Here is a 16,189-nt window from a genome sequence, read left to right as displayed (position 1 = left end):
TTCACACTTAGTGGTAACGTTTTAAGGGGCACATATTTTGTCCTGTTTACTAGATGAGAAAAGAGGAAGTAAAACTTCTCAAATCAGGCTTTCCGGTCTCTGTAAATGTAATGCATCAGCAAACTGGGTTTTATGTCCTAAATAATGTACAGGGTCTGGGCTGTGGAAGAGTCCCTCACCTTTAAGACTGTTCTGAAACCTAAGTTGTAGGTAGGTGTGAAAGGAATAGTTTCTCAACTCTGTCACGTATATTGTTTTAGGATATTAAACCTTTAACACCCCCTTATACTCTGGCCTTCCTACCTCAGAAATCTTTCATGCATGTGCCAAGTATTTTATTTACTTATTGTACCGTACACTGCAGCTGCTTAAAATACACTTCTGAGTTCCTTTGATAAAGCAGATTAATTTTTTTTTTTTTTATGTTAGCATTTGACAGTGTTTCTCATCTCTTCTCTGTTGGAACTTCCATTTTCTTCTCCCCTGAAACTCTGTTTCTCTCAGAGGATACATAAAGTGTCGATTATTTTTTGTTTTGGCCAAACATAGCAAATGCTTTTCTTCACTGTTTTTTTATGAGGCAATATGCTGTCGAAGACTTTTTTTTAAAAAATGTGTTCATAGAGCTGCTTCTTGGGAAGAAGTTTGCAAGACTTGCAAGACATGAGTATCTGGTTGAACTCTTGAAATACTGTCATATTAATGTCCGTGTTTATAAAAATGATCTCAGGTGCTGCTCTCACTGATCTCACAGGCCTGGAAGCCCACATGAAAGCAATATTGTGTATTGACTTTGTTAACAGTGTTCGGCCAGGCCAGAGTTTTAATTGTAGAGGATATGTTAAAAGTGTTTTTATGGCTAAAAATTGCCCTAAAGACACAAAGATCAGTTTTGAATCCTTGAGCAGATTTCTGTGCATGACAGGACCCGACTCAGTGATAGAAGGTAAGACAGAAGGAGCAGCTTCATTTCTTAACCACGAAAAAAGAAATAATTTCTTAAAGTACAATCACGTGAGCTTAAATTTTGCCTTTTTCTCAGCCTAAGGGTGACACCCAGTGGCCGATTAAATTATCACTATTTCCTGAAAATGATGGCTCACGCCAGAACACATAGAATGCCTTTTGTCTCTCGGGAAAGCTGAGATAGATACTCAGACCAGCCCGGCACACGCGGGACCCTCCTGGGGGGGTGTGCGGGCTCGAGAGGACAGGTCACAGTGACGCTGGGACTCGGTGCCCCCACGTCATCCGTCCCTCCCGCCCAGGAGGCTGGGGAGCGCACATACCAACTGGTTCGCTGACCAGTGAACCTTGTAAATTCAACAGCATGATGGGAACGCTGACTCTTGCTTTACCACCAGCCATCCCTGTTTTCGAGCAGGACGCCAAGAAATACAAGCCGGTCATTTTCTCACATTCTCTCTGCTGTTTGCGGGGTTTTATTTTTATGCCTCGTTTCTGCCGTAGCTCCTTTCCTTTCCGTATGTCACCACAGCATAGCGTAGGCGCTCACCACGCTGATCTGCTGGGTCCCAGGCAGCAATAGACCAACATCCCAATGCGGTTACCTCAGCAGGAATGGAAAGTGTCGAGAGATGCATAGTGAATTCAACTGGGCTCACTCTTTTTAGGCATCTGAAGAGGCGTGAAGAAACAAAAAACATTCTGCGGCAGCTCTACACATCACCATCGTCATCTCTCGGCAAAGCGCGCCCGGATTCGTGCGCATCGACGCGTTGGCAGTCTGCGCTGTCTGCTCTGGCACCCCGGCCTGGGAAAGGGCTGTGTGGGTAGAGCACGGCTAAAGGAGCAGGCCCAGACCACCGCTTTGCAAGTGCTAAAACCCGCAGACTCGCGTGCTTGGTGCTCCAGACCCGCCAACGGACGAATTAGAACGCCCTGATCAGAAGCGAGTAAACTACTTTTGTGAGTTTGCCACCAAGCGCAGTGCTGGGCACAGCCCCTTCCCCAGCACGGGGGCGAGAAGTGGTGTGCGTGCTACCCGCTCCTGCCCTCGGTCGCCCGTGGGGCAGGGACACCCACCACGGGGAGAGTGCCCGGGCGCTGCCGAAGGGTCACCCGAAAACCCAGGGGCTCCCGCGCGCTGCCTGGAGCCGGCCGGGATCCCCCGGCACGCCTCTGACCCTTGTACCCGAGCCACTGCTCTCTGCCGTACAGCGTATGACGACGTGACCACGAACAATATTCCGAGGGTTTTATTAACAAGTATAATACATACGCACTGTATACTAAATATAGTATGAGGACTGTACAGTACAAATTTATGTTCACAGTTTGACATGACAAAATGTCATTACTGAATTCCCATTGGACTACCAAAGTAGAAACAGTGAAAGTACATTGAATGTTCACATCTTTAGTAAGAAAAGATTACCAAAATGTCTCTGTATTTGCAAGTTATAGTAATCCACGCTAGAAACCTTTAATTACCCATTCAGTCTTATTAGCTTATAAAATATATTACATTTTATTAAAAAATTTCTGCATAGTTTATACAAGTATTAAAGTAAATATAACATCCCTGCTATATTTGCAGGTGAGAGATGCTAAGCAGAAAGATTATTTTGACCCTCTAAAGTACATTAAAAAACAGTGCTAATATCTGTAAAATATAATGAAAACTGGTGTAGCCCTCTTAAGATATGTAAAATGCTTTCTAATTTTTTATAGAAAAGGATTTGTATTCATCTACATGTTGCTAACCTTGACAGAGACAACAACGTGTTTGGACAAGATGTGGCATTAGGAATATCACTGCAGAGTAGCAGTGTATATTTAAATAAAGCCACACACATTAATACCTGCTTAGCTTTTTGCGATTGTCTTAGAAACTAGTAATTTATTATAATCAAATGGCTTGAACAGGCACATTTTAGCAAAACAGTATTACTTGTTACACACTGCACAGTGCAATACTGCTAGGGAAAAAGGTGGGGTTTTTAAATATACATGTGCTGCAGGACAAGGGTTTTCTATCTTTATATCTAAACTGGCTTCTCTTTAGGGCAAAGATGGAAGGACTGGCTTTAAAAAAGTATTTAGTTGTGTATATTTAAAAATTACAAGATATCCCTCAAATCAAAATTTGCTAAAATGAATCAATGAGCCAGTTAAGAAGATGTAAATTCACATTTTCAGCTGAAAGATGAAAGTGTATTTGTTTGACTTTGACATCCCACAAAAAGACACCACAGACACAAGTGAAATATCCTGTAAGCAAGGCATTTACATGAAATAATGCCAAATATTTATATTTAATATTTAAATTTCTGTAGTTCTAAATCACAAGGCACATGGATAAAGATATTTTAAAGTTCTATTGAATCTCCACTGTATATGTCCCCATGATTAGCATAAATATTTTCAGGAAAAAGGTACACAAGCTAATGAACGAACATGACAAATAACTTAGCTTAAATTCTCCAGAGTAACTCTTAGTTACAAAGAACTCCTACTTTTAGAGTACTTGATTTTAGAGTTCTAATAAAAAAAAAATTTAAAAAATTAAAGAAAATATTTTGTGAAAGCCTTAAAAGAGAAATAGAGCATTGGAAAGAAATGTTCTTTAAACATGCCAAATTTCATGCATTTGCATTTGTTAAGCTAAAAATGGGACCAGTTGCCATTAAGCTGCTTATGTCTATAGGATCTCATCTGCTTTTTTCCCTAGAATATAATAGATAATTATTTTCATCCCAGGATACTAAATGTCTGTAGACTTGTGACTGTTGCTACGGGGACTCCACACAGCCTCTCGGTCAGCGATGTGTCTGCATTCACGGAACTGCCACTAAAACCTAGAGCCTAATGAAGGCCAATTCTGCTACCACTGACAATAAAAATATCCACCCAAACCCCCCATTCTAGAACAGCTGCTCATTAATATCATTCTCTTCTCTGCAAGTTCCTCAATGTTAGTAACAACCTGGCCTACCAAAGAAAGGCTTGATTAATCTCCCTAGGATTTTCAGCTCCATAGATAAGCAGATGAGGGCCAGTTATAAGATCTGGCATAACTTCCCTCAGTCCTAGTGAAGTGCTGTAACAGAGCATATGGATCTTCCTCACAAAAGCTTTGCAGCACTGTTTCCAGCCCTGCTTTGCAAATCCCTGTCCTCCCCTTTGTAGAGCACATGTTCAGGGCTCTACTCCTTAAATAGCCGGTTCCATACTCCTACATGTAAGCTTTGTTAAACAACTGGAACAATACTTTCCGTTTTACAGCAACCGCTGTAGGAGCGTTTTTCTCCTCTCCAACTCTGTGGGTATGAGGGCCTCAGCAGAACAGCTGGCAAACCCCTATCACGAAGGGAAGGCTCTTTGCACTCACACTCTTCCATCTGCAAGATTCTTCCAGTTTGCTGTTGGACTCCACAGGACGTGGCAGCACAGCCTACCTGCTCCATAAGCTCAAATATACCCACCTGCAGATGGACACTCCACCTGCCTCCTCCTGGAGAGTTTAATGAAACTCCTCCTCCTCTCAACCCTCCATTTTCCGAGCAGGTTTTTCCAAGAGCATGAAAATCTGACTTTAGTATGTTGAGTTTGCAGGGGATGGTGTTTAGCTTACATAGGGCAAAGAAGAAAACAGCACCAGTGTTTGAGAGCCTAGGGAAATACATCCTGTTTCCTTGCAGTACCATGAAGTCTGCCAGCTAATAAAGACAGAAACCTTCCTTTCAGCAGGCTTTCAGAGGCAGGAACATTTCTAGGGTCAACTGCAGGTTGCTTGAATTCAGTTTATTTTATCTATTGAGTTGTATTTGCTGACATGGGTGTTAAGACTGGCTGATGTGATACTTTAATGCAAGACACATCCACAGGAAAGCTTCGTCTACCTACCGTTGAGAGACTACCAGAGTCACAAATCAGAGTTATCAAAAGGATGATTTGGTATACGTTTTTATCCAAAACAGATACATGGCTCAATTTATCATCGGAAGTGCTTCATATCTGATGCCATCTTCTCATAAAAATATTGTGGATTAATAATTTTAAATACTGTAATGTACTAAAGTGGCACGCACTCACAACAATACAGTTTGGAGTATTTCTTATGTAACGATTGCTATTTTCTGAGGTCCAGCAAAGAGAAAAAATTATTTAGAGGAAATGTAGGGGAGTGATTGTAGAGGGACAGTCTATATCCCTGAAATGAGGTGTGGTAGGTTTCTACAAGTATCATCTAATGCCATGTCATAGGAGAGTACCATGTGTGTTCTATCCATACACTTGCACAGAAACCAGACATACAGTGTCACACAAGGTCTTCGTTTAACAAATCCACCAGGGCGTTATGCAATAAAACCAAAGATATATACTACACTATAATACAGAGGACTGATGACATTGGTTTAGATGCACAATATTATGTACAGACCAATTCCTGCCAATTTTTTCTTCTTGACCGGGGTAAATGATACTATGACTCAATCTTTCTGTAAAGTAATTATAATGCTTAGATTTATTTCTACAGTGTTATTCACTGTGTGGGCAGAGGGGATTTCTAAATCAGGTGTCTTTCTAAGAAAAACTGTTGTGTTAACCATATTGCAGAAATCAACACCGTTGGGAGAGTCCATTCATTGCATTGTTGAGCATAAAATAAGAGTGTATCCTTTACAGGGCACATAAATAAAAGTCTCTGGCAAGGACTAGCATTTTGGATATTCAATAACATTTACTAGTTTATCAGTATATGCTGGGTTGATTATATGAAGAAACCAACAAAAGCTGTTAGTTTACAAATTCCCTTATTCACAATGGAATACATTAAACATACTGTCTGCAGAAAGGGTTTGCTTAGCATCCCCAGGAGAAAAAAAAAAAAGTGTTCACATTCTTTAGGTCTGACCCGTGGCAAGGACATAGAAGGGTTAGATAACATCTGTTACTGACCATACGTAAGCTTTTAATGGTATAAACTCAGAGATTCAGACCAGCTGAATCCAAACTAAAATGCATGTGTAAAAAAAAAAAAAAAAAGTGTGACAGAAGTCAGGGACAGAAGACATTCAGACTAGCATGTGGCGTTTTCTGTGAAGAGCAAGATGGTCCGAACGTGAAAAGCTACGGTCACAGTCTGGGCACTGAAAAGGTTTGATTCCTGTATGCTTGCGGAAATGCCGCGTTAGTTCATCAGAACGAGCAAACTTCCACGTGCACCCCTCCCAAGTGCATTTGTATGGTTTTTCACCTGGAAAAAGAAACACAGAAGTAGGGATTTAAGACACAAACAAATCAGTTAAATATTTGACAGATTTACCCTCCTGCCTTGTCGAATTTCAGCAAGTACTTTAATGCTTACTCAAAAAGCCTCCAAACAGCACTGGGCTGCAGAGTACTCTGCACTAGGAACTGTGTAGTCAAAGTTAACAGATCAAAAAGTTGTTTCCTGCCACAACTTATTTTTTTATTGCCTCTCTGTTCCTTCCTCTGCCGTATTAGCACTTGTTTTGTCTCATCAAGCCCAGAAGTGTGAAGGTTTAGGCATTTGTTCAAGTATTTCAAAACCAGGACCCCATATTCTAGATTAGTTGGGGGAAAATGACTGGTGCTACCATTCAGCACAGCAGGCAGAAATCTTGTTGTGACCTCTCAGTTACTGTAGTATAAGCAACTGGCACCAGTGTCACAAGTAGCTCAACTTAAAGTCTCTCTCAATCATTACTTTCTAATATGTGATCTTCCTTATCCTTAACACCATTGTGCTGCCAAACAGGTAAAGGGCTAGCTTGATGTAAGACAGATGTAAACTGGCCTCCGTTTTACCTAAAAGCATCCCATATCTTTGTAAGAACCTTGGATGTACATATATTCATTCAGCATGCCAAGACGAACATTTCTGCAGAGAACAGAGATAGGGATATGTTTACTGAAACACTCCCTCAGAAAAGAGCACTATCGGACTGGTGGTTATTATGTCCACATGAAGCAGATGTGTTTGTATTTGGCACACGGTCCAGACTTTTGCAAATGGGCTACTCCCATGGAAGTCTCAGTCAAATTTAACAGTGATGTAAGAGGTGAGGTAGTGCAATTTGAACTGATTTGGTGTTTACAGGCTGTGCAGAATGAGTAATCTGCAAGCAACTGGACAGAAAATGAGCAAAGAGCCAGTGAATGTAAAGCATACCAGCATACACCGTGATCCTGCTTTGGCTTACAGTCTTTTGCTGTGGGTTTTTCCTGGTGCATCCTCTGTCTTTTGCTCAGCCCATAATTATATTCAGCGCAATGCCAGATCTAACTTCTGTCATTTTGTTATTTACATCTGTGGTCACCTGGCCATTAGCACAAACTAAAAGCTTAGTCTACTATTTTACCATAGACTCGATGAAAGAAAAGCATAGCAATGCTCAAACCTGTATGGGTTCTTCTGTGAGCTTTCAGATGGGAGCTTTTAGTGTAGACTTTGTTGCAGCCTTCATAATCACATCGATGTATTCTGCGTTTTCTTTGCGTGTCCGGAGATTCCACAGGTAAAGGTCTCTTTCCTGGCTGAACTATAACTGAAGGGTGATTCCTGCAAAGTCAAATTGAATGCTAAAAATGAAAAACATTTAGCACAGCAAACCCCAGCTAATACGATTCATGACAGAGCCCTTTATTCACTACCAGTTTGTCTCTTGGCAGAAAGAACAACATTACACGCATGTCGAAAAATTCCAAGAGGGCTTAGCAAGTTTCGTGTATTTTAGCAGTAATATTTTAAAATGTTTACTCACTCTGTGGCATGATGTAGCCATTTTTACTACTCCCTAGCTTTTTTTAAACTTACGAAGGAAAAAAACCCCTTCAAATTCCTGTTTTTCAGTCAAACCCAGATTTCTCAAACTCTATGAGTTCATAGTGAACTTCTCTTGTACTTGTTAACAGTTTTTCTTCTTCCTTCAAAAGTAACTAATTCACTTGTAATTGGAAACAGCTATTCCATATTATTAAAGAAATTGTATCTTTAGGGTTTCAAAGCAGAACTCGATCTTTATTGTTCCAGCCACTCCTTTAGAGAGTAATTAAGAATTTCCTGTTTGGTGCTGGCAGGAGGGTGCGGCCTCCCTATACCACTGACGTCAATTCCTAAAAGTAGAGTTTAGCCTGTGTGGCACACCCACAGGATGTCTGAAGTTGTCCCTCCACCTTCATAAACATCATTTTTTGCTTTTGAAGCCCACAGGTATAGTGCAGGTAAGACACGTACTACTAAGGCTCTACAGAGGGGTCTGGACAGGCTAGATCGATGGGCCGAGGCCAGTCATACGAGGTTCAACAAGGCCAAGTGCCGGGTCCTGCACTTGGGTCACAGTGACCCCATGCAGCGCTACAGGCTTGGGGAAGAGCGGCTGGAAAGCTGCCCGGCAGAGAAAGACCTGGGCGTGCTGGTTGACAGCCGGCTGAATACGAGCCAGCGGTGTGCCCAGGTGGCCAAGAAGGCCAACGGCATCCTGGCCTGTATCAGAAATAGTGTGGCCAGCAGGAGCAGGGAGGTGATTGTTCCCCTGTACTCGGCACTGGTGAGGCCGCACCTCGAGTACTGTGTTCAGCTTTGGGCCCCTCGCTACAGGAAAGACATTGAGGTACTGGAGCGTGTCCAGAGAAGGGCAACGGAGCTGGTGAGGGGCCTGGAGCACAAGTCTTATGAGGAGCCGCTGAGGGCACTGCGGTCGTTTAGTCTGGAGAAAAGGAGGCTGAGGGGAGACCTTATCCCTCTCTACAACTACCTGAAGGGGGGTTGTAGTGAGGTGGGTGCTGGTCTCTTCTATCAAGTAACTAGTGATAGGACAAGAGGAAATGGCCTCAAGTTGCGGCAAGAGAGATTTAGGTTGGGTATTAGGACAAATTTCTTTACTGAGAGGGTTGTCAGACATTGGAATAGGCTGCCCAGGGAAGTGGTTGAGTCACCATCCCTGGAGGTATTCAAAAAGCGCATAGACAAGGTACTCCAGAACATGGTTTAGTGGGCATGGATGATGGTTGGACTTGATGATCGTGAAGGTCTTTTCCAACCGAAATGATTCTATGATTCTATGATTATCGCTCTCTACAACTACCCGAAGGGGGGTTGTAGTGAGGTGGGTGCTGGCCTCTTCTGTCAGGTGGCTGGAGATAAGACGAGAGGAGATGGCCTCAAGTTGCGGCAGGGGAGGTTTAGGTTGCATATTAGGAAAAGTTTCTTTACTGAAAGGGTTGTTAGGCGTTGGAACATGCTGCCCAGGGAAGTGGTGGAGTCACCATCCCTGGGTGTTCAAAAAACACGTAGATGTGGCACTTCAGGACATGGTTTAGTGGGCATGGTGGTGTTGGGCTGACGGCTGGACTTGATCTTAAAGGTCTTTTCCAACCTAAATGATTCTATGATTCTATACATATGGGCTCCTGTGACAAATAAAAACTTAAAACATTCACGCATGTGAAAACATATCGGTGCTTCTTAAAAGCTGTCATTCACTGTGGATAGTTAGGTTTGAACAACACCCGTACTGTAGAACTGGGGACAACCTTGATTCTTTCTTCCATGTCAATGTTAGAAAACGAAGTAAGTATGTTCATCAAAAAGTTAAGCGGCATTACAAACCTCGCAACCTCACAAAGGTTTTTCAACTCGTTAGCAGACCTGTATCAGTGCTTTTAATACATTTTTTAGCTTTTAACTGAAACTTAGTATACAACGTACAGATACTAGCATTCCCTGTTGCAAAACCAGCTCCTCCATGTGACAGAAATAAGCTTTCTAGAGCTCCCGTCTTTTCTCAGTTACTGTATTTCACATTTCTTTACCCATCGAATTACATTTTATAACGCTAGGTTGTCTTAGTTACTTAAACCAAGTTCCTTTAGCGCCTCATTTTCAGAAACTGAATACCTACTCCTCTCAGCAAAATAAAGGGCATGTGCTAAAGACAGAAAATCTCGTGCATGGTTTAAAAAGGAAAAAAATTTCTATTACTCTCTACAGCAGCAGGATGGGAATTACTGATGTGGGAAAAGTTTAATTCTGTTATTAATTCTTTTATTACAGTTACAAGCTTGAAATCTGGAGCCAAATTCTCTTTCTTAGGTGTTTCTGTGACTGTTGAGTGATGTACTCTTCAAGTACACATTAAATCTAGCTAAAAATACTGTAATGGCGGGAAACCCCAGATGCTGATGTTAGACACAGATGTACATACTTAAATAAGAAAGGCAGGCTTTTAGCTTCCAAATAAATGCTTCTCTAAAGCAATGCGCAGTTTTAACACTGTTGCATACCAGTCTTTTTGGAGAAGCTCTGGCTTAGGACAGCAAGCAAACTTGGTTTAAATACCTATGTGTGGGGGCTAGTCCTGGACATCTGGAAAAAGGGAGGAAAAAGGATATTGGCTGTACACTGTTTGTGATGGTTTTCAATCTAAGAGCGTGTAAAAAAACCGATGAGAATTTGTCTGTGTCTCATTTTCCCTTTAGAGGAAAGGAGGCTGGCAAGACTATGGAATGTTATCAATAATCAGATAGGGTGTGGCAGTTTTAAAAAATGGTTAAGGTGGTGTCAAAAATCAGAGTAACATTAAGGAAGTGCCAATAACAAAAGCACAGCCCTAATTCTTTCATTCCCTCTTACACAACCAGATACAAATTCACCTAAGTCTAACCATTTAAGCGTCATTCTTTAATAAGCAAGAGTATCTTCCAAAAATCACGTTACAGTTTCAACAGCTTTTTCCCCTTCTTTACCAAGACCATACTATGTTGACAGCATGAGTTATAGACTTCGACACTTGCACCCACAAGAAAATATGACGTTAATGAGGCTTCTTATATTTGGTCAGAGATTATTACCTCAAGTTTGATTTTAGAAATAACTGTATAGTTATGCCAATTATCAGACATACTAGAAAGTCCAAAAATCCCTACAGAAATGCCACCAACATTATGTACATAATGTGTATGCCAAAAATTAACACTAAAGCAAAATCAGTCACTTAAAAGTGAGACTGAAGGTTTCCTATGCCCCTTTAATGTAGCTTATGTGTCTGAATAGTGCACTCTGGGCAGTTGGAACCTATGAAAAATGATAAAAAAATCATTGCCTAACTATAGCTCATAATGCAGAGAGAGGCTGATGAAGCTGTGAGACAACAGGAAATTTTATAAAGGTCTAGGTCTCTCATCTTATAACTTGTGTGATTTGTCTCTATATTTTTTTTAAATGATAAAAAGATGAAAACTACCATTTACAAACTTCTTGTTGCGGATACAGCAGAATGTGAACTTGAAAGGGCTGTCTTTAGGAATGAGCAAGAACTGCAGCTCTACAGGACAGCTAGGAAGCAATTTAAGCCATTACAATGTGAGGACAGGGTCTCCATAAACATAATGCTCTGCACGGGCAAGCAGAGGAGATGCTTTGGAAACATGGACTATTCAAATGTTTTTTGTGACAACACTACCTACACGTTACACCAAATTTTATATTCTTTGCTCAGCGGAAGGGTTTCCTGTGGAAACTGGACTCATTGGGAAATAATTAATGCAAATCATTAATGCAGGTGACAAGTCTGCAGAAGTCTCAGCCCTGGAGGAAGGGTGTGGCATCAGCCAGGAACAGCACTTACTGGTTTGCTCTTGTTAAAGAGGCCTAACAAAGGACAAAAGTAAACCGAACCATTTCATAGTCCTGACCTAGCAGAAGTTAGTTCCAAGTACATGCAGACCTGACTCCCTTATGTGGTAGGTCCATTATGGAAGATAAGTAACCACCTAGTAAACATGGATGTTTACTATTTTATTTTATGTTTATTATAATAAAACATATAAGGTTATTTTTAAATAAACAGCATATAGTTTATAAAAGCTAGCTGGCAACTAGTTAACTGCAAAGAGCCTGCAGTCTAGAAGCTGCATCTAAGCTGGTTAGAGACCTGAAAATGAGGAGGGGTGCCCACAAGAAGGCTATGCAGAATGTAATTAGCTTTGGAGCCACAGCGTGCCTTCTAACCTGGGAACAGTCATGAGCATGAGGAAGAGGCTGCCTTCTGAAGGGAACGCAGGAGACTGCCCATCTCATGCTTTCTCTCTCTTTCTGAATCGCCCCGCATTCACACACCTGTTTTGGGAGTCTGGCTTGGAGCCCTTTTTCCCCACTCTAGGAGGTGAGGTCTCATACAACCACTCTGAGGGCGATGGTGAGCAGGAAGAAAGGGCAGAAATGGATTCTGAGGTCATGTACTGTGAGCCCAGCTGAGTTCCCAGCTTCAGCTCCTGCCATAGCCATGCCGGCAGCCTGCATGCCTGCCCAGAGCAGTGCCTGCTGAAGGATGAGCTGGGCTCTGGGCCATTTCATGATTTTGGTTAAGTTGACAGAATTTTGCCTAGGAAAACAGGAAATGGAAGGGTGCCCATGGCTCCTCAGGTACTTCCTGAAAAATCTTTACTATTTCCAATTAATAAGTTTCTGCCCCAGACCTCACTACTTCTTTCTAGCCCTTGCTACGCCTTCTGTAAACAGGACTGTTTTAAATCCTGTTAGATCTGTGATCCAGTTCATGCAGTGGCCCCAGTTACAGTTGTACCAGCACAATGAGTTGGTACTGACTGGGGTGGAAACAAATGGCTGGGAGGAGAGTGAACTTCAGGAACTACTTAAGCTGCCAAAAAAACCTCCTACGGAACAACGGTCTTAGGTAAACGTGGAATTTCACTCGATATATGCAGAACTTGTAGGCCTGAGGGGGTTCTTTCCACCAAGTAGCCAACATTTTTTAAAAGACAAAGAGGTCCTCCAAGAAAAGAAAGTCACAAGAATCTTTTTAAAGAAAGGTATTTTAGGTAACATAAATACAGAGATCAGTATGCAATGTCTTTACAGTATCTTTCCAGTTTGCTGCTGGTTTTACATAAACAGGTCTCACTGGCTTATTGGGATTTCTACTTTCAGTAAATTGTAGGATAGGGACTAACATTACTTTAGAAATGCATTATATTAAGTGGCAAATCTATGTGGTTGCAATGTATAAATACGTATCAACTCCTGTACTGCTAAAGAAGAAAAAAACATTGAAATCACATTTCACAGTGGCAGTGGTGGGGGAATGATGTTTTTCTGTATTTTATCACATGTTCTAAAGCACAGCAACACTTCCCCCCCCCCTTCAAAATTGGTAACTGCTGCAATGAACTCTTTTCATTCTTCTGCTGATCTTGGGACTAGTTAGTATTCCCAAGTAGTTAGCTACTTACTCTTGCAACATTACTTGCTGGGGAGACAATGAGGTCATCATTGGAGGCGACATTTGTTCAGGATAGAAGTCAGTCTTCGATGGTTCGCTTCCTGGCTCTACTTTGATTGTTTTCTTCAGTGTAGGCTTCTCATAAGACTCAATGACAGGCACTGTATGGGGGAGGGTAGGAGAGGGAAAGCAACACATCAAAAATACGGAGAGTTATGGAAATAAAAACTGTATGTAAAAATCTACAGCTAAAACAACAGAAATCCCCCAGCTCTATATTTAGTGCAAGAATTTATGCTAAAATACAAAATCTTCCCATTTTAGTCTACCTCCTGATGAACTATGATGTAAAACAATTCTCTTCGTTTTCATCAGTCCAACATTTTTATCAGTCAGTAGATAAATCTCAGTAGGTAAATAACTTTATGCAGGTATAAATCAGAACAGAACTTGGTAAGTTTGGTAAAATATTTACACAATAAATTCTATGCCTGTATATTTTAGAAGAACAGGAATTATGTTCCATTTCCTAAAATGTGAAAAACACACAAAAAAGTGCTTGGATATACAGTTATTTTCTCAGGATGAGATGGCATAAAGAAGAAACTCTGACAACACCAACCTTGCATGCTACTTGGAGTTTCCATCTCATCTGCAAGAACTGTGGACACCATGATGGGCTGCTGAAGATGGGGAGCATACATAAAAGGAACTGGCTGGACCACAACAGGCTGTATAACTGGGAGTATTCCAGGGCTTCTCAGTCCGTGGCGTGAAAGAGCGGCTGCCATTACAGGTGGGATTGTTATTGGCATGGAAATAGGCTGTACTCCTGGGGGTGATGGTGTGAATTTACTGAGAGGTGAGCTGGGTGAGGACAGAGTCAATCCAGGTGAAGTTCTCCTATGCACAGTCTGAAATTTTAAGGGGGAAGGAGAACTTCCAGTTGAAGGTGGTGAGCTACGTTTGTTCACTGTAAGGTCTACTGGCTCCATCTGGATTCCATTTGATAGTCCTTCGGGGTTTGAGTAGAATTTATTGTGCAACATACTCGGTGTAGAGTAAATGACGCTGTATTTGTTTGGCTTCATTTGGTCCATGTAATTGGACGGGTATGACTGTCAGGAGTAGGAAAAAAATAAAGAAAATAAAATAATAAATCAACACACACACAATTACTGCTGAAAAAGAAAGGCAGCTAATAAAACTGAGGCAAAATGAAAAAGTTTCAAGAAGGCACTTCAATGTACTTTCTGAATAAAAGTGAATTAAATAAAGCCTAAGATTTCACACAAAGGAAGTTATTCAAGTACTGATTCACTAACTGTTTTGGAAGCAATGTAAAACAGATGATGAAAACAAATCCTCAAGGCTTATTCAACTCTTTTTCTCCCTTAAAAACTGCTTTTCATACACTAAGCTGCACATTACTTAACTGACCTGGGAGATACATGGTGCTGTGCCCAGCATATAACTGTATACTGAAGATCATGAAGTCAAGCAAGAGGGGAGTTAAATTGGACTTAGAATTGCAAGTAATGGGTCCCAATCAACTGCTTAAGTAATTGGAAAGCAATCACCACTAAAGCAAGAAATTACGTATCTGAACCCCACAAGCAATAAAAAACACACAGCTGAACTATATAAGCAATGGGTGATAAGAGTGCAAAAGGTAAATTCTAAACTTTTTTTTTTTTTTTGTTTGAGAAATAAAGCAGCTAACTAGCCCGTCTGATTTTGGAAAACTGGTATAAAGATAAACATTTGGCATGTTGGAAGAATATTCCTGTTAATGGTCGCTAGCAGTTCTCATTACAAGATCATATAAACCCTGAAGCTAATCTTGACCTACGTGACGATCTTCATATTTTAGTGGAAACAATTTTTGTAAACCAAGAAGTATTAACAATTATTGCAGAGTATAGTATTATTAAACAACTATCCAGATTGATTTTGCATTTTAGAAGTGTTGAAAACTGAGGTAACTTAAAATGGAACCCAATGCGATGTTCTAACATAGCAGATAGACACAGAAAATGCAATCCACACAGTTTTTTAGCCTTTAGATGTTGTAAATTTTTTGAAATGAAATGCTATCTTTGGATTCTAGGTAAGTAAAGCTTCACATTAAGGCTAAGCAGTTTCGCACCAATATTGAAAAACTGCTGAATTCTTTGGCACCAAAAAGACCTTGATAAGTGGGGTTAAAAAAAATATTCAAAATGGTAGAAAGTGAAACAGAGTAGAAGTATAAAACTATTGTATTTTTATACAATAATTTCCATGACATTTCAATTATTTTCTTCCCAGGGTGAAAACTTCTAGCAATACATCTTCCTGATTTCTTACCTCTGTCTTGCCTGTGAGGAATAGTTAGTTGATTTTAAATGTCAACATTAACTAAAAGTATTTTTGCAAAATGACAGAAACGTATTTTTCTTTTTTTCAGTTACTGTTTGAAACAGTGAGTTTATAAAGTATTAAATTTTCCTGCATTCATACCACTGTGATAAAACAAAGCTGAGTCACCTATTCCACAAAATACTCAAATAAAGCAGCATACACAATGGTGATTAATCTTCAAACAGTAAACATTACATTAAAACCTCTGAAACTTCATTTATTCTCTTTATGACTATTCTTACAAATTCAATCTATAAAAATGTTCATCTTCAATGGTAATTGGTTCCTCAGAATTCTACTAAAATACCTTTATTGCAAGCAGTGCTGACTAAAACAAGCTCTATAGATTTGCCACCATTGCTGAGCCCAGTGACGAAATTATTAACATTCTAAGTGATGAAGGCTACTGAATATTGATAGAGTTTAATATTTAACAGTACTTAATATCTACTAAATCTGATCAAGTTATGGGCATAGGCAAAAATTCAAAATTTAAACACATAAGAGATACTAAGTACTTCTGTTAAAATTGCCATTACTGGTTGCCAGTACAA

General features: G+C 40.5%; 1 protein-coding gene across 2 annotated transcripts in view; it reads right to left on the bottom strand.

The window, feature by feature from the left end:
• Positions 1-2,204: 2,204 nt before the first annotated feature.
• The window catches only part of KLF3 (Kruppel like factor 3), a 29,306-nt gene continuing 15,321 nt past the window's right edge, over positions 2,205-16,189 (bottom strand). For both annotated transcript variants that reach the window (XM_030014495.2, XM_030014505.2), the window contains exons 4-7: positions 13,855-14,350; positions 13,243-13,393; positions 7,392-7,552; positions 2,205-6,223 (exon numbers count right to left, since the gene is read on the bottom strand). In XM_030014495.2, coding sequence (XP_029870355.1) covers positions 6,042-6,223; positions 7,392-7,552; positions 13,243-13,393; positions 13,855-14,350 — 990 coding nt within the window. In that variant the 3' untranslated portion in view covers positions 2,205-6,041. The remainder of the gene's footprint in view (positions 6,224-7,391; positions 7,553-13,242; positions 13,394-13,854; positions 14,351-16,189) is intronic.

Source organism: Aquila chrysaetos, chromosome 1 (assembly GCF_900496995.4).
Source record: "Aquila chrysaetos chrysaetos chromosome 1, bAquChr1.4, whole genome shotgun sequence".
Taxonomy (NCBI): domain Eukaryota; kingdom Metazoa; phylum Chordata; class Aves; order Accipitriformes; family Accipitridae; genus Aquila; species Aquila chrysaetos.
Note: the sequence above shows the minus strand (reverse complement) of the source record. Positions and strands in the feature narration are given on the sequence as shown.